At 40.4% G+C, this 19,813-nt stretch overlaps 1 protein-coding gene across 1 annotated transcript in view; it reads right to left on the bottom strand.

The window, feature by feature from the left end:
* LOC117957670 (xylosyltransferase 1-like) overlaps nt 1-19,813 on the bottom strand; it is a 38,480-nt gene that overhangs the window by 13,087 nt on the left and 5,580 nt on the right. Inside the window, exons 2-8 of the mRNA XM_034893580.1 lie at nt 15,625-16,174; nt 12,759-12,931; nt 11,974-12,176; nt 7,012-7,092; nt 6,281-6,497; nt 5,671-5,847; nt 1,894-2,162 (exon numbers count right to left, since the gene is read on the bottom strand). Of these exons, the coding sequence (XP_034749471.1) occupies nt 1,894-2,162; nt 5,671-5,847; nt 6,281-6,497; nt 7,012-7,092; nt 11,974-12,176; nt 12,759-12,931; nt 15,625-16,174 (1,670 nt within the window). The remainder of the gene's footprint in view (nt 1-1,893; nt 2,163-5,670; nt 5,848-6,280; nt 6,498-7,011; nt 7,093-11,973; nt 12,177-12,758; nt 12,932-15,624; nt 16,175-19,813) is intronic.

Here is a 19,813-nt window from a genome sequence, read left to right as displayed (position 1 = left end):
AGTAAAAATGAATTACTCTCAATGAGATCTGTTAAATTGCTCAAACTGAACTCAACTTTAGCACCCCATACACAAACTCCTGGAACACCCCATTAATCCAAGCATTTCTTTATTGCCTTTGTAACCCCTTGGACCATCATGAAAAGCTCTTGCAGTCCGTCAAATCTGTCTGTCAAATACTTGGAGCCCCTAAAATACCATTAAAGCTCTTTCACAAACCCCTGGAACCGCACCAAGAACCCCCTGAATGCTTTCAATAACGCGGGGACTCCTATGACCTTTTATTCCTTAAAAAGGAGAATTACAGTTGATTTCAAGACGTAGCTCTGTTTGTAAATGTGGAGTGCTGTCAGTAGAGCAAAAAAGGAAACCAATCGGTGCTACCTACACCATGTTATTCTCCTGCTAACGTTACCACGAAACAGGCTTAAACAGGGCAAGTTTTAAGGGTGTTTTTAGCCCCTAAACACGTTCAAAATGGTGCCTACCCATGTGAAGTGATTCCCTTTTGAATGAAAACAGGGAATCTGACTGCTGTAAATGTGAAAAGAAATGCATGAAAGTTCTGCTAATTCAGCTGTGTTTACTTCCTTTGTTGATCCTGCACCACCAAAAAGAGATAGAAACATATTTTCAACAATAAGCATATGCATGAATTCATGGTCAACTTTGGCAAAAGAGCAGCGGATCTTCAGGGCTAATATAGAGGTCCAAGCTAGACTGGCTGCTGCTCTGTAGGGAAGAGGCGGGACGATTGAAACGCAGGACAGATGAAACATTCCAGTTTTCTCTGAATGCAATGATGATAGACAGACTTCCTTAGGCCAAAACGTAGGGCATGTTAAGCTGCTATCAGCCAAATATCGTCCTGTTATTTCCTTTCATTACAGAGTTACAGCCAATAAACACCTTTTGATGGTCAAAAAGTAAACTTCATTAGCGGTTACATTTTTTCCATTATTAATGAGTGTTTTTCATTTAAAAGTGTGACAGCATGCTTATTCAGTAGACCATTTAGTGTTCTCCACAACCACAGACTCATAATGCATGCTGGTTTACATGAAAAGCAAAACCGGCTGTAATGGCATAGGTCTACATCTAGTTCAACTGCCCCCGACCTGGCTGTAACTCCATGGATTTTAAGTAAATGCACAAATATCTGTGTTTATACAACAATTTATGGAGTTGAGACATGGAAAAGCAGTTTTAGAAAGATCAAAATAAATTTGGGCCCACCCGGTATAGGGGGTTGAGTTTTCCCATGTTATCCTATGGAGACTGACGGGCTGTAGCGTGTAATTTGGATGTCCAGTGGTCTAACCCACGTAAAAACCTAGTGACACATTTTACACAATGGAAACATGAGATAAATGGAAAAAAGTTCTGTTCTAGCTATAAAAATAGCCAAATCATCCAAAGTACATTTTTCAATAACCGCTTCATAAACGCGTCACGATGACGGCAATTAGTTGTTAATACACATTCACAGAGACGTCTAGCCCTGCAACAATCTATTTCAAATAACAGCTCATGATACATAGTAAAGTATTGAAGTTGTAGGACGTTTAAATGGCTTAAACTGTACGTTGCATTCGTCCCCCCGTCCTGTTGCATTCGTCGCGTCCCGGAGAGACAGACCAAACATTATGCACGTCCCACTTAATTCAATAATTCGGTTTTGTTCAAAGCTGAAAATGCAACTGTATTTGACCGATGTCATGTGTAGGTTGCTAGTGACTAAATATTAGCTTTGAGTGTGATACAATCGCTTTGTAAATTACGTTTAATGAAAAAGTGTTTCAACTGTTCTGGCTCTCCCATTGTTTCACTTCCACTTGATTAACTGCCACACCACATCCAGCTCTCAACAGATCCACATCTGGATGTTCATACCTGCAGCTGTTGTCATTGGGATGTCCCTGCAGCGAGCTGGCAGCGCGTGACAGTCCCATGCGAGCGAAGGCGTGGTAGTGGCTGAGCGTGGAGTCTGATAGGCTGGCGAGGCCGTCCGTCTCCTGCTCATAGATGTTTTCCCAGTAGGCCTGAAGGCCCGGGGTGCCTGGGGGGTACGGTCCAAACAGGTAGGAGTCCAGCTGGTTGATGATGTCCTGACTGACGCTGGCCTCAAACTTCCTGGCAAAGAAGGTGGGTCTGGACGCTTGCTGCGGTCAAAAAGACAGAAGGAGACAAGGAGGGATGATTATTATAGGACTAACTTTGGCCTACCATAAAAAAAAAAAAAAAAATGAATAGGGAGACAGAGAAGACACTATTTAACAAGAGAAATAAGTGTTTAAACCACATTAATAAAATCAAGAGATAGAATAACTGACAAGAAGGAGACTCAGAGAGCGCACTCCTCTGCCAAGGCATGCCCTGTCCCGCAATGTTCTCAAACTCCTGCTGTACTTTGATCTAGTCTTTGATTCTACTTAGGTTCTAGTGGCATGGTGTCATTTCTGTTTTTCAAGCTTTGAAACCATTGCCTTACAGTTTATTCAAAGCAGATAGTATGAAAGCAAAATAAATCTTCAGCATCCAGTTGTTCCAGTTAAAAAGCCTCACTTAAAATATAAAAAGTTTACAGGTTAGCAAGATCCAACTTACTTTTATCATGGAAAAATAAGAAAAACTCCAAATATTTCAACTTTGAGAAGCTGGGGCAAAAAGAATCTGTGTCATTTTTAATTCAATTCAATTTTATTTATAGTATCAATTCATAACAAGAGTTATCTCGAGACACTTTACAGATAGAGTAGGTCTAGACCACACTCCCAACAATTCCAGTAGTTTCCTACAAAGCAAGCAACAGTGCGAGAATAAGAAGAATAAATAACTAAAACAATTAATCAATTTGAGATTTTGCAGATTTTCGCTTGCTCAACCAATCAATTTAGTCACATTAAAACTTTACAATATAACCAAAGGTAAGTCTAGGGTCAGCACTATTTGCATATCAGCTGAACATACTATGGACATACAAATCACAATTCAAACGTAGAGGGTCCAAACAAAAGCAAGCTATACCGGAGAGCCTTCTATGGAAAGCCAAGTTAGGACACGGACACACACACACAGGGGCCAGTCTGGAGGAAGGAAGGGCGTGGGTTATGATGTCATCAGGAGGGTGTGACCTCAGCAAAGCAACTATTGGTGATCCCCGGCAGCACAAGCGAGCCAGGAAACCCCAACCTAATGAGAGCCATGCCGACTGCCCAGGCAGCAGCTGAGCTCTGCATTCAGCAGGACAGTTTTATCCAGCAGGTTATTCTAGGGCTGTTACCTAACAATCTGTGTCCTTACACAGCTAAAGACAACAGTGGAAACCACGATTACAGGCTCAAGAGGGACTCTTGTTTCCTTCATCAGAAGATCAGAGGCCTATTATATAAAACTGTATGTTCTCCGTTTTCACTGTAGAAGGCCAGCCAAATATGATTCATCACTGCTCTTTTTTTGGAGCGGTTTCCTCTTTATTTAGTTGATTGAGATTAAACAGGTTTTAGCTTTGTATAACATGCTGCTGCAGATTTTGCTTTTTCCTCCAATAGTTTATTTTTGAACCACAGTATTACTATTAGGGAATGAAGTATTTAGATCTTTTACCTAAGTAAAAAAAGCAATACTACAATTTTAACAAAAACTTAAAGTTAAACACGTTAAAGTAAAAGTTTAAAACTACAACTTTCCAAATATACTTTAAGTACCAAAGTACAGTAAATGCAGTAGAATGCAGGTTATTGCTTGATCAATTATTGATCATTGATCGATTAATCAAGTATTTCAGTTCTAAACAATATTAACCCTTGTGTTGTCTTTCCGTCAAAATTGAAAATCAACACTTTTGTTGCTTGTTTTTATCGTTGTTTTACACTTTTACGTTTTGTCCCTTTTCCATCACTTTTGATGCTTTTTTCAATGTTATTCACTTTTGACGTTTTCAACACTATGAAACACTAACTTATTAAATCCAGTTTTACAGTTATTTTTGGAATATATGGTCAATAAACCTCCTTTATAGGAAATTATACCTAATGTTTGAGTTAGAAAAGCAGAAATTAGGAATTATTTAGATTAAAATTAAAGGAAAGTATGTTGATGAATAATCACAGACTGGAATATGTCAACTTTTACTCAATACTATTTCAAAATCACTATAAAATTGAATAAGACACCCCGAAATTAATGAAAGTAGAGATTTGTAGAATCAATCATGTTACTTTTGGTAATTACAACCAAATTGATCAAGAAAAACAGGTCAGTTTGACCCAAGGACAACATGAGGGTTAATATAAACAAATCATGATTATTTTGATTATCAATTAATCAGTCAAAAAATGTACAGTAGTTTAAAAAAAACAGAACAATTTCACATTTTCATAAATGCTTTGTTTGACCAACAGTCCATAATTCCAATGACTTTCCAATTATATAAAAGAGAGAAAGGCAACACTCTCACATTAAAGAAGCTGAAACTGGGATATTTGCTTGGTAAATTAATAGAATAGTAAGTGAATGGATAATCAGAATTGTTGCCAACTCATTTTCTCTCCATTGTTTCACTAATTTACACATTGATTGCCCTCAGTCTTTGGTTTATGTGCTTTTAACTGGATCCTGTCTCAGAGAAAAAGATTAACATCCAACACACTGCACAGAAACAAAACTCCTAATAGTTTAAAAGCAGGTCTTCAGTTTTTTTGTTGTTGATATTCCTAATCACTCAATGATTCTTAACCGGTTAAATAATGGAAATAACGTGTGTTCCTGACCCGTACACTGAGGACTCTGAGCCGTCTTTCTTGCTGGCCAAACCCAGCATTATGATAATGACAACCTTAGAAACCTCAGCGCCAACTAGCTACAAAGCTCTAAAAATATAAACTGCCTAAAGTGTACAGCTGTTTCCAGGATCAGCTCTTCTTATAGAAACCATCAGTAGCTCGACCACAGACGCTGTCTTCAGGTCTGTCGTTACAGGGAGCCCAGGACCGCCTACTGTAAGTAAAAGCAGCACTGCTAATTTGTGAATACGAAGCTATTCTGGTCCCAGGCCACCAAGGCCCTGAAAGGGAAGGGTGGACAGAACAGAGCGACTTAACATGATGACTAGCCTCTCTGTAGCTGTGCTCCACCTCTCATTATAGGGCTGCAACATTGTCACATTTGATACAAAAAAATCCAAAGAATTTTCACCCATGGAAAGCTTTGGGACTATTGAGAAGTCACAACCAGGTCTGTCCTATTTAATGTCAACAGGCGTGGTAGAAAAGTAAAGTAATAAAAACACAGCATTCTTTATTCTTTTAAAGAAATAAATCAATAATCATGTTTTTTTTTCTGTTAACAGTTGAGTAACAATGAAACCAGTAGCTGGCTGCACAAAGACAGACTTCAACCATGTCTGCAGAGGACATTTGAGTTCAGCACAAAGTCTCTGGTAAATCTGTCTAAGAAAAATACCACTACGCTGGTACAGAGCTGCAGGGAAACACATCCCTTCATTTTAGGCAATAGCGTCGTGGCAGAATTTCCCACAAGTTGAGGCAAGTGCTCAAGTTTTCAAGCAGGTGGACACATGCCTGATTCTTTCCATTTTCTATTCAGTAATGTTTGAAATATTCTAAAGTCTGTAAAGACTTGGCCAAGTAACTCAAACAAATGTCTCACCTGGAAGCGTGGCAGATCCGAGGGCTTGAAGTCATTGGGTGAGCAGCCACACCAGTCCACAATATGCTTGTACTGGCATTTACATCCCAGTTTGCGGTTCCAGTTGGTGAGCCTCAAGTTGTTGTCCACCATGGTCTCACAATGGGCGCTGTTCTCCAGCACAGTGTGGAAAAATGACTGGAGCACAGAGAGACAGACAAGTTTATTTACCATCCATCCATTGAGTTTATTCAAGTATTTTCTAATCTTAATAAAATATTGAATCCATCTACAAAATTCAAAAAATATTAAAGCTGCAAATAACGATTGTTTTGAAAAGTGATTCATCTAAAAATCATTTCTTTGATTGATTAAGGTTCTTCATCTTTTTTTTATATAGGTTCAGACCGTTAATCTTTACATGATTGTATTTTAATAAAATTTTATAAATCACACGTCTGTCTAATTCTGGTTTGTGGCATATTTTGTTTGTCTGTAAATGCTGCCGGAACTCTCTATATGAACTCTCTTGTCTTCTAGGGAACACCAGCACACACTTCCTGTGTATTTGTACATGAAGGTTTACTTGAGTGCGTTTGTGCGTGTGTGCGTGTGCGTGTGTGCGTGTTACCTCAGCAGGCAGCAGTGTGTAGGTGTAGAAGTGCTTCAGGCTGCTGACCAGCTCGTCCCGGGAGTTGACCACATAGTCCACAAAGGGCCGGTTGAGCAGGAACCAATCAGATCCTCCGTCCACCGCAATGCCCTCTGGGATCTTGCGGTCCCCAAGACGCCACATGTGGGTGTCACACTCGTAGAAGAGGCGGTCCAGACCCTGTTTACGAATGAAACTGAGAGGACACGGCCTCCAGTGTTAAGCTGGTAACTCAAACTGAAACAGTGTATAATTACTTCCTCCTGAGACAAAAGTACTGGGATACTTTAAGATAGACATACAGTACAGTACAGTTTACTGTATATCAATAAGCTTATTAGTGAATACAAGCTCACTATTCAGCCCCTGATCAGTTAGTGAACCCATCTAAGCCTGCAGACTGTAAATACCTCTGTGACTAAACCTGTGTTCAAACTGAAAAACAGATTAAAGTTTCAGCAGTAGAAAACAAAAATCACATTACACTAAATGAAAGAAAAAACAAAAACAATTTTGGTATACATGCCGAGTCAGACATAGCTTTAAGAAGAATAGACGTAACAGGGTATTCTGACTAGACTGTAATGAGTAAGGAAATGAAGGATTTTATTTAATTACCTTACTCCTTTACAAGTAGCTCTCCTACAAAAACAAGTTCCCCATCACTAACAGAGAGAGAAAAAGAGAAAAACACTGTCTCCCTCTCTTACCGTGCGTTGTCTCTGCCATGAGATTTGATGAAGTTCATGTTGCGGTACTTGGAAAGGAAAGCCACCAGCTGTTCATTGGTCCTGAAGGGAGAAAGTGGCTGTCAGTCATCAACTCAGAAACACACCTCCAGCATCAAACTTTAAGCACATATGTCAGACCCAAGGCCCACGGGCCAAATATGGCCCCTCACAATATTTGATCAGAATTGGGCCCACCTAGCCGGACATCGTCATACTTAGATTCTAGATGGAATATGAGTCTGATTATGTTTTTTTTTTTTTAAACCAGACAAGGAAGCAAATGCCTCTGCACTCAATTGGATAGATCTACAACCAATCAGAGCTAGGGAGTATGCAACGTGTGTTGAGCGACGCATAGCTGTCAACAGGTTTCAACTGCTAACTACCGCTGATGTTAGCTACTAGCCGATAGCCCCCACAGTTTGGAAAACAATGATGACGTTGAATTGAATTGACGTCACAGGGTTTACAGCATACATACATCCCGCGGATGTATCATAAGATAATGCCATGGACGTATTAAAAGAACACATGCTAAATTACCCGGATAAGCGGTCGAAGATGGATGGATGGATGCTAAATTACAACCTTTAGCTGTATCCATTATTATAGCTACAGGAACTCGGCAGAACCGTCATATGAGCCTGACGCAGTGCAGGATGACGTGAACGGGCGCAGACCTGCAGATCTGCTCATCATGCCAGTTCAATAACTGTGGAATCGGCTACTAGTGTTAAATGTAAAAAATGTTAAAAACGCGACGTTTTAAACACAAACCCTTAAAGTGTTCGGGCTGGTAAATTGTTGTAACCCCAAAAAGTGATCCGCTGAAATCTACAAGTTTCTCTCGCCATGCAAAGTCTATGGGAAAAGTCTTTCTGGGCCAGTTGGGTGCAGGTCCACCGTTGGCCGCTAAGCCCATGGTTGCTTTAAGACATGGTGCTGTTCCTGGGGGCTTGAGCTCAATTCTCCAGCGACAGCCGTCTTTGTTGTAAATTAATTCAAGCCAAGTGCTCTTTGGTGACGTGGTGGATTATGTTATTGTTGATCATCTGTCCATCATCGTATAAGGCCCGCTTTGAAAATTTGATTGGTCCGAACAGTTGTTGTTCGAGCATAGTTGCTCCACAACGGATCAAGTCAAGACTGAACTTCCCAACCTCAAATGTTGTGGGTGGGGCTAAGTTTGGCCGGCATCCAGGCTAGGGCCCACCTAGTTAGGCGCCAAACCTAAAAGACGGAAAACTGTTTGCAGACTGCAATTGCACACAGGGGTATGTTGGTTAAACCGTGGCAAAGTGTTACGCAGATTTTCTGAGATGGGAGAGGAAATCGCCAGTTACAGGACTAGGAGCTTGAGGATGAAAGGTGATTATGTGACTAGACAGTCAGTGGCAAACGCACTCACCACGGCTTTCCCGTGAGAAATGCGCAAACTTGAGATCCTGAAATTCCCACACAGCCAGTGAGTTGTCATATTGAGACCTGTAAAACAGGTCGTTGTGAGTTGGCTGTGTGGTAGACTAATTTTAAAAATGTGACCCAGAATGCATTGTTTTGTATAATTGTAGGATGGCTAAAGAACTTTTTTAGGGCTTTTTGTGAACCATATGTACAGTAAGTGAGAAGGCTGTTTAAGCATGCAAGAATACAGTCAAAATAAGCAAGTCAATAAAATATACATGTCTGGCCCTTAATGCGATTCTCATCCTCCAGTGTGGCCCTTAGTGAAATTAAGTTTGACATCCCTGCGTAAACTTTGGTTACACTGGTCACTTTATTGATGTATATATAATGTTTTTTTAAGCGATGCTAGCTGAGGGGCTCTGGTGATGGCAATGTTGGTCGATCGGTCCACCACTTTAAACCAGACTGAAACATCTCAACAGCTAGTGATGGAATCCCATTCCATTTTGTACAGACAGTCATGGTTCCCAGAGGATGAATCCTATTGACTTGTCTCTTTACTGTTTGTTTGGGCTGGAACACATTTTAAACTTACTTTATTTTCATTATGATAATAAAAATGTAAAGCAGCAAATCAAATAAAAATGACTTGATCAAAAATAGTTGCCAATCAATTTTCTGTCAATTGATGGATTAATCCCTACCTTCAGCTGTAGGCTACTAATGGAATAAAAATGTTCCCTCAGCGATGAGGAGAAGGAGAAAGTGGCATGGGAAGAAAATACTTAATTACCTTAAATGTGTGCTGGGGAAAATTTACTTCGTTACATTCCACCACTGACAAATAAAAAACTTAGAGGTCCATTCTCAGCAGCCCAATCTCATATTTTGGCCACATTTATATTTCATAATTTAAATTGCCAAAACACTTGCTGCTCTTATATGATCTCATAATGTATTGTTATGTGCGTTTCTACATGAGGAAGAAAAACATCCCCAAACCATGAAATAGACTCACGCAACACACATTCCCAATGGCTGTTTTTTGTTTTTCTTTTTTTTAAACAGTGCTTAAAAGGGGGATTTCTTCATCAAATGGATGCACGTCTAAGCAGGACGCCATTAAATAGTCTAACAAATCGTGTGTTTCTTTTAAACAATGCAAAACAATCTTCCATTTAGGGCAATTGGTCTGCCTCTAAACAATTTAGTTTGGGACAGCTGGACCAGTTTATTTAGCTTCCTCTTCCAGCTGAGAGCAAACAGCTAAGCTGCAGTGTGTGGCCTGAAGCGGAGGCAGGCTGCACATTCACACAGCCACTCCCAGCATGGAGTCGGAGCTGGAAGCACAGGGCTCGAGTCTGGTGTCGCCCTAACCCCTAGACAGGACAGCAGACAGACAGATCATTTGATTACATTCAATTACAGCCGTTAAGACGAACCGCAGGCGTGCATGTGTGCGTTTGTGGTTATGTTTGTGTTGATCAGTATCTCACACACTCTTAAATCTAACTGAGGCTGCGGCATCTGGTCATGTATCACAAAATATGTTTCTCACATTTAGCAAATGATGTTCTTTTAAATCGCTGTCCTGTGAGAACCATCCAGCCTACCTCTGAAAAGTCAGCTTTTCATGGTGTCAGAAAACAGCCCTGTTTTTTAGCTTTGTGACGACGTGTTTTCCAGAAGATCCAACAGGCTTTATTTAGCTTAGAAACTAGGAGAATTTTCTTGATACATAAACAAACACTATCACCAAAATGCTGTGTGCACACACACACACGCATGGACGCACGCTTTGGATGCCATCAAGCGGGATCTCTGATTGTAATCAGTCCTTAACTGACCAATCAGGATTCATAAGCAGAATGCTAGCGTGTTATGGGCAACAATGACTCAGCCTGTAAGAAATTGAATGGACTAAAGTACTTGTTCATTCAACTTTTGACCCATAATCCATGTTGAACTTGCAAAAACTACAATCAAATCAGATTTCTTGATGACAATCAGGCAGAAGAGACAAATGTAGCCGTCTAGCTACGTAGACTCCCCTTCGGACTCTGGTGGAACTGCACCCAAATTCGGTCCACTGTGGCTAAATAGGGAGTGAACAGGCTCTCTGTAGATGGGCTCTGGCTAAGCTGTAGCTTTAAATTCATAGTGTAGACATGAGCGTTGTATCAAACTGACTTCTGGCAAGATAGCGAATTTGTGTTCTTCACTATACTGTTTAGACAATTTCCTAAATTTGCTTTTGTGTACATGTTTGATAAATATGCCGACTGCTAAAATAAATTGCATTGGTTCGTTGTCAGATGTATGATCCTCTGAAGCTAGCGGTTGGATATTTGAAAAGTTAATGTGACCTTCTCTTGAGGGTTAAAGAGAAACATGCAGTAGGCGCGCGCACACACAAACACAAACACACACACACACACAATTGACTCACTCTCTATGACGTCAAAGCTATTTATGGTGTGGCTGTGCTATGGATTTTAGCTGGAAGGGTGTTCAAACAGTCACTTTGATAGGTGGACAGAGAGTGGATCAGTGTGTGTGTGTGTGTGTGTGTGTGTGTGTGTGTGTGTATCTGCGTGTGTGTTTAAATTTAAATAAATGCATATGCAATATGACATTTTAAAAAACAATTTTTTTCAATTATTCTGAGTCCGACACCAGATGGATGCAGCTCAATGCCCCTATTTGGTCATTTTAACAAAAGTGGAATGTTATCCTGCTGACAAACAAACCAACAAAAACAGCACAAACTGAGCCAAAAACATGACCTCCTTGGTTCTAAAAAAAAAAAAAAAAAAAAAAAAAAAAAAGTTAGTAAAGATGGCTTGGCTCACCAGTGTTGATAATCCAGCAGGACTGGTGGCCGGACCCTCATCATCAGAATTGGCACAAGTTAGTTATAAATGGGCCAATGGAACTGTACCGATTTCATTGATGAGCCAAACACAAGATCTCCCCAAACCTCTCTTTCCGTTACCTCTTTTAGTCCAGGCTACAGTTACAGCGAGCACATCACCAGTCAACACCTCCACTGATCCCAGCCAAGCTCTTTCCTCAACAGTACAGATCCCTTCAAATGCCCAAGCAGCAAAACAGCCATTCAAAAAGCTCAGCTTCAAAGCTACACACAGACTCTCGATGCATTCACAGTTGATGCACTTGAGGTCTATTGGCCACGTAACCTGATCCATAAGCCCTTAAACAAACCAAACCAGGCCATAACAGATCAATGTGCTGTGTGTTTGGATGGAATTTGACATAATCAATAAATCAAAAGAAATGATCTGACTAAAATGTTTTAGTCAGATAATATAGATAAATAGTCAGATCGTTTGGTTCAAGCACAAATAGAAAACCTGATAAGGGTAATTTTTGGACCTAGTTAGCTTGAAATTTAACCAACTGGTCCTTAAATTCAGTTCTTTAAAACTGTTGCTTCGACATAAAGAAATGAAAAGTAGAATGAATCTAATCACTAAGGAGGTGACCCCCCCTGTGGCTGACCCGGTCTCTCACCTGATGGGATAGTCTGCAGCGCTAAGGTTGATAAAGAAGTCCCAGGACCAGTCGGACATTTGAAGAAGGTCCTCCATGCTGCGTAGGTACATAGTCAACAGGCTTGCCCCGCCCCAGATGGTGGACATCCGCCAGGGAGTCACTCGGACGTTGGGATACTGTCCGGCCAGAGTCAGAACCTCTCTGTAGAGGTAGTTGGACCTCTGAGAAGGGTGGAAATTTAAAAGCAAAAAGCAAAGTTAGTGTGCTTTTGTTTTGTGAGCACTATTGAAATCTCCATTAGGAAATATTTGGAAATGACACTCCGTCATACGACTGCTGCTGATACAACCAGTCTACCTGCAAGCTAACCGTCCCAATTATCCAAAGATCTCCCGTTTTTCCCGTGATTCAAACAGATCTGGTGTTGTGCTCATTAACAGATATTTCCACAGTTATTAAAATATTTGTGTCTATCAGAGGTAAGCCATTTTCTGTTTTGGGGGAGTCATCTTGCTCTAACCAATCAGCAGTGACGGACATGTCTGTCCTATTTTCAGAAGTTCTTACATCATTTTTGTTCACGCGCTGGTCAATTTTGAGACTCAACATCCAAAATACACATTTAGGATTTTATTTCAATACAGTTGTCTATTTATTTAAATATACAATTTCAGAAAGTTTGTAAAAAAAGAACAATGTAACATTTACATTTGTCCACATTTTTCTGGATATTTTTCACATATTTTCTGGCTGTGGCTCAGGAAGTTGACTTCTCCATTTGTAATGCCGCCCAGTGGTCTCACCTGGTCTACATGGATGTAGTAGTAGTGCGAGGTGTGGTAGATGGCTTTGAAGAGGCGCTGGAACTGACGCACGGCTCGGCCGTGGATGACAAGGACGAAGGCGATCCGTGCCGGCACCAGCTGGGCAGCCTCTGAGGGGTCCTCCTCCCACTGTACATTCACATTAGCCTTACCTGGACACAGAGCACCTTTATTAGACACATCCATTAACTAAGGCAATAATCGTAACATTAATTACATATTGTAAATTAACACTGCAGCCCTACTGCAGTTTGTGATATATTTAGTGAACCAAAACGGATCAAATCAGCAATTTTTAGCACCCTTTGTTAGTCACGCATCGGAAAAGAGAACAGTAAGACAGACATCACTTCCTGGATTTGGGTTTCTTGGTTTAAGACAACATCACTGTCAATGTCACCGTCAACCCTGATCTCTACTCCTCCAACGTCACGTCTGTCTTCCTGGTACTATTCTGCCGTCTGTGGCTGGCTGAGCTAAATCTGCCTCTTGTATATACAAACCCTCTGACAGCCTCCATCATCACACTCACTCTAAAGATGGCACGGGTTTAGACCTGCGTGGCCTAATTAGTGACCTTCCCGGGCTGTGGGGCATGCTGGGATTGAGAGTTTGAGTAGAAATAACTGTAATCAGGCTTCTTAGCCAGGCACTGCTGCTCAGACAGAGGGAGTGGGGGGAAAGAGATGTTGTGCATGTTTTGGGATGTACACGTACGCCTGAATGAGTGCAGGAACACCAAACTTTGTTTCAACAACCCGCTTCTTCTACATTGAGCAAACGACAAAAGTCAAAATCAGACGTCAAACCAAATCATCTTTCGCAGCAGATCCAGTCTGTGGATATAATGACTAGTGTATCATCAAAGCAACCTATAATCATATAAATTAAACCTCAAACGGCCCTGGGTGGTTCAGAGAGCACGACTACAAGTAAATCATTAGTCAGCCTTTCTAAATATAAGACTGCAAACTGTTTGTTTAATTGGGGTGTAATTACGCTGACTGAGTATCATCCTTGCTGTGTCCATCCATGCTTTCAGTCCCTGAAAATAGGACTGGCAACAAACTGGATGCCTCTTCTGGGCTCTGGCACGTGCAGGGTTAAAAATGCTTCCAAAGGATAAATTTGGAAGACAAAAAAAACCTCTGACTTTTTGCAACATGCCACTTCAAAGCAGCCGCCCGTTCATTTCAATTCCTTTGCTTTCTGTCTTTTAACCTGTCACCCTTTCATTTGTTGGACTGGCTCAATCACCAGCTGTGTTAACATGAAGGGCTGAAGCTGTCCTTAAATCATAGGTTAATACATTTAAATCCAACTATGTACAATAAGTCTGTGTGCGCATATTCCAGATCACACACATACAGTAAGTATAGACTACTTGAACATGAAAATATGCTACGAAATAGGGCCTCCATTTTTTCAGTGTGACTAGACTTTATCCGACCAACGGACATCTTTACTGTGATGTTTCAAGACAATATCTTCCACACAAAAAATTGGATCATCATTATAAAAATAAAGCATATTGTAGACTAGACTTGATTTTCCAGTAAGAAATCTGTTGGTGGTAAGCCAACAGTGCCTGCTGTTTAAAAGTAAGTTAAGAATTCATTTTATCATGCAGCTAATAAGTATCTAGTGGCGACAAAAAACACTTAGCTTGACTGAAATTAGTACAAAATTACCAAAAGTTTTTTAAAAAAAATGTTTGTTTTTAAAATAAGAATTCTTCCTTTTATGGATTAAACAGAATATTTTCCTTAGTGATCAAGTAATCAAAGGTCGGCAAAATGGGAAAAAAATTGTAAAAAATAATTTCAAAATCTGAATTTTCCTAAAGCAGATATAAAACAAACAGTTTTTTTTTCACTTCTGAGAAGCTGCAACTGGAGAATGTTGAATAAAAAATTGACTAATCGTTTCAGCTCTGGCTGTTAAAAGTACAAATACGCTGATACTTTTTTGATTGTACAAAACAATCAGATTTTCAACTCAAGCAGCACAGATGAAAAATCAACTAGGGACAGGTCAGGGACAACAAAGTAGGGAAAACCTTTAACAACAGTAATTATGTCATTACAAATGTGTTGGTATGTGTTCAGGTACTTGTTTAAATCCACACGCTCAATGGTAGAGTGGTCACCTGCCAATCGGAAGGTTGCTAGTTTGATCCCTGGCAAGACACTGAACCCCGAGTTGCCCCCGATGCCGAGCCATCAGAGTGTGAATGTGTGTGAGTGTTTATCTGATGAGCAGGTAGCACCTTGTACGGAAGCCTTGGCCACAGTGTGTGAATGGTTCCTGCACTATGTAAAAGCGCTTTGAGTAGTCGTTAAGACTAGAAAGGCGCCATATGAGAACAGTTCATTTACTATGTGCAGGGTTTTATCCTATTTCATGTGCCAAGGGGGTTTTTCTCTCTTTATGCCGCGGTATCAAAAGAGGTATTGAGTATCTTTTCTGGGATTGTGACAACTTTTTTCTTGAAATGAAAAAAAAAAAAAGAGTCATATCACCTCCACCCAAAACAGTCAGACTGCTCTCCATTCAGCCAACAATATGTATCATAACCCTGCGCCTTCATGACCTTTTCCCCTCATAATTTTCAAACAGTCCCTAAAGGACCGGAACAAAGATGACCTAAAGTTGGTTGCTAAGTCTTTAAGTCTTTAATCCTTTGAACACAATCTAAATGTGGATTTTCAGGAATTGTTTTCTTCTGGAAAAGTCTATGCCTGTACTAGGGGCCACATTGTATACTCAGTATATATTTTACTATCTTAATATATCATATAACATCAACTTATTCATTTTCTCTGTATTAATCTTGTGGTCTCACCTTCTATGGGGCAGTAGCGAGGCACTTTCTCAGGCATCAGCGCCCTGTCTTTGTGTTTGCAGTAGACCTCCACTATCTGCAGCCGACACTCGCGGCTCTTGGCTCGGGACAGAGCCGAAATGGCTTCCTTCCCGCTGATTTCACACTGCGGCTGGTCCTTTCTCGGCTCCGAAGTGGGTAGCAGCTGGGAGGCTGACATTTTCGCCTTGTAGAACGGTGGATCCTGATTGGACCCCTGGACCGGTGTTGGGACGGTTGGAACCTGGGGATGGGGTTTACGGGCGTGGGTGCGGTTGTGATTGTGGCCCACCCCTCTGGATTTGACAGGAGGGTACTTGAGGACCTCGTTAGCAGATTTTCCCAGCATGCTCTGTGCCTGGGCCTTATCCAGCTTGCGTTTGGGGTTTGCAACCGGCACTCGCTGGTGTTGAGATCGAGCCCCCAGGTTGCTGTTGCTGTCAATGGTATCAAAGTCTTTAGGGACAGAGTTCTCATTGTTGTTGCTGTCCAGGTGAAGCTTCTCTTTGGGCCGGTGGGAATGGTAGACGTCCTGTGAGGGAGAAGACAAAATGAGTATTAAACCAAAGAAATTACATTGGCAGACATTCATGTTAACATCAGAATACATTTTCACCCAATAACTTTTAATTTAGCACTATCCTCCGGTCAACATTTTCATCTGTACTTTGGTTAATGACCAAATGGCTGCAGGACTAATGACAGCCCCATCAGCCTCTGCTGGACTAATTAGCAAGTGTTGGCATTAGGGATGCACTATGATATATATATATTATTTAACTGTCATTGTGATGTTAACAAGATTGCAATATTGCACTCCAGGATCGTTTTTAAATAAGTAGAAAGGCAAAATCAGCAGGAAACTGCCCTTTTTTAATTATACTGAAAACTACTAGAAACAGCAGCACGGCAGAAGAGATTACACTAACATCTATTTATTGCTATTGTTATTTTCCCCATTTCTAGTTAGGATCCTCACATGCTAAATTATGATGGCGAACATAGTAAATTAAAAGCGGTCCACGTGCCACCCACTGGGAGGCTTTTATTGTGAACCTGCTACAGAAACTGTTGACATTGTGACAGAGGAACTCCAACATTCTGGTTTGGTTCAAACTGATCTAAATCCATGTATTTTTTTGTTGGGTTAGTCTTAAAAACCAGAAAGAATGAGCACTGAAAGAAGCAACAGCCACAAGGTGGACAGATGGAAATATAGATCAAATCAATATAGACATATTTTCATGTTGAAACCGATCACTGCCAGAGCAAATGTATATGCTTCAGCCCGAAGAAAAACATTAAAACATGCAAGTACATGCATAATATCTGTGTATGGGAACGCTTTCATTCTTTTTAGTCTTATGTTGTCCTGCTGTTTCACAATAACAGTTCACACTGAAAGTCTGGAATGCAGCTTCACAAGAAAGAAAACAACAGGTTAGGAGGTGAATCATTGCTTTGCTTATATTAAAACGGATAAAATGACTATGTTTACATGAACACTATCACTTGGAGATGACACTAGAGACGTATCACCAGCTCTGCAGTTCCACTTAGCTTTCAGAGGCTTTCAGCGTGCGTCTCTCACCTCATTGTTTTGGTTTTATGCCCCCTGCATTTCATCAACCTTGTTTTCAGGAGCAGCTGTTTTCAACCAACAAGCTAAATAAAGTCCTCAGGAGTTGGTAGAAACCAGAACAGAGCTAGAAGTTGGAGATACGTCAAAATCAGACAAATTCAAGGAACGACAAGAGACTCTTGTTTATGAACAAATTATTAAATTAACCCCTGAACGCTCCACCCAGGCGCCACCCCTCGCCTAAACCGAGTATTTCCAGTGAGTGTAAGTCAATCTGCGGTTGTGTGCGACATGTATGAAAAAGAAACTCCGATGTCTGTACGTGACAAGCCTGCAGTTCATATAAGAAATCGGCTTCAGAGAGTTATTATCTATAGCATGTTTTTTTTATTATAGCAATATTATTAGAGTATTATTACTGATGCTTTACAGCATCAGTTGGATGTTACAGCTGGTGGAAGTGGAACACATTTGAGCCTTTACATACTGTTGGACAGTTTAATCTACAGCACAAAATCCTATTTAAAAAATCATTGTAAGTTTATTTGTAAAATCATGTTATTTCCCATTCATTCTTATGAAAAGTTTCCAATTTGAATATTCCCAGAATTTAGCAACGCTATTCTGAATACTCTAAATAAACTTTTAAAATGTGTGTGAGCGATTCTTTCAATTTGCAGACAGAATAAACATAAACTGGTTCTCCCTGCCTCACAGATCCTCCTGTGGTTTTCCCCAGAAGCCTGTGCATTCCATGGAGACCGACCACAGCTAAAATACCACTGCTTACCTACAAAGGCATCATTCTCTATGCTCACACACACACACACACACACACACACACACACAAACACATTCAGTCATTGCTGCTTTGGTAACAGTGTGAGTCAGTTTGCGCTCCTACTCAGCAGGTTCTTATTGAAATCGACTTCAGACCTCCTGCTGCTTGATGATAAAAGCGACAGAAAGGCAGAAGAGACGCTTGGGGCGAGAGACATTAAAAGAGAGAGATAAGCGAAGGGTGGAACAAAGGAGACCTGTTGCTCTGACATCTGTTGACTAGAAAGACATCGCTGTCGTCTTGTGTTCCTTCATGATCCGCGGGCTTTCTAGATACTTACTCCACAAAAAGAAGAATATTTCCCACATGCTGTTGCTTAAATTACCTTTACTGCTTTTGAAATTGTTTTTTTATCAGCTGATCTTTTAAAATGGCGTATTGTCGCTGCAATACTAATCACTTTATCTTTACCGATATTCTTTTTTTGTTTTTAATGGGAATACACTTTTAGCTACCTGTCCTGTACAAAAGGTGCTTTACAAATATAATGAAAAGGTGTGTGTGAGAGAGAGAGAGAGAGAAAAAAAACCTTCATTTCAAGCAATAAAGAGCTCTTTTACCAGGAATCAAGAAGCCCCAGTTACGCAATAGTCATACACTCTGTGTACTGTGTGTATGTTTTCAGTATACCTGTCAGAACATACAGGCTGGATTTTATTGCTGTTGCCCAGTGAAAACCTTCCAGATTACACTTGGCTCAGGTGGGATAGTTGCTGTATTGTGACAAAGTGCAATGAAAACATTGTACTTACGTATTTTCATTTCAACTTTATATACATTCCACTACATGTCAGAGGTAAATAAATACTGTACTGTACACATTGTCATAAAGCTGATTGCAGAAAACTTTTTCTGGAACCATGAAAAGTAGAATTTGTAGAGATACGTGGTTCTCAAATACAACGGCAATGGTCTTATGGAATAGGTTTCATTGCTTTAGATTAAACCTCCCAACAGGACATAAAGGGAGTTAAAATTAGTTTCAAACACCTACAGCATTACACTGCAACATTAATACAGCAATGATTCGAATCCAGAAATATAGGATTAGGAACACATTCTTCTTCATCTCACAATGGAAGTGAATTAAAACCCTCTGAACCCGAGAGACTCGCCCACGAGCAAACACAGCACCTCTGATTCATAGTTTAATCATTTAATAACCATAAAAGATAGAAACGTACAGATTTTTGCGGCTAAAATCTAACGAGTTAGCGGTTGCGGAGGTCTCTTCCGGATCTTTCTAGCCTCTGCAGGTGATTTTCTGTCCGGCCTGGAACTTGTGCCTTTTTCGGGGTTGTTGAACATTAAATCCAATATGTCCATAATTCATTGCGTTGTTGCTTGTTTATGCCGCTAGCTCCCTGCTCCGTCTGTGTATATGGGCAGCAGTATGCCCATATATGGTACACAACGTCACCCAAAGCGTATGGAGTCCTAAAGAGGCCAATCTTCCCAGTCAAAATAGTCTAGTATCCAATCAAAGCTGTTATAGAAGACAAGATAGATAATTACTGTTTTATAGAGGAAAATGGCCCCACTGGTTGGAGATTTGGCATATATTTGGGCCTTTTTGAAGAAATGTAAATAGTATCTGCTTTATATGAGTCGTAATGTTTATAGTCTTTATTTTTGCATATAGAAGAATTGTTTTAGACACACAAATACTTGTGTAGCATTGCTATGGGTGTAATATCAATAAATATGACATTATTATGTTAATTATTTACATAAGTTAATGTCATGAG

This window comes from Etheostoma cragini, chromosome 15 (assembly GCF_013103735.1).
Source record: "Etheostoma cragini isolate CJK2018 chromosome 15, CSU_Ecrag_1.0, whole genome shotgun sequence".
Classification (NCBI taxonomy): Eukaryota; Metazoa; Chordata; class Actinopteri; order Perciformes; family Percidae; genus Etheostoma; species Etheostoma cragini.
Note: the sequence above shows the minus strand (reverse complement) of the source record. Positions and strands in the feature narration are given on the sequence as shown.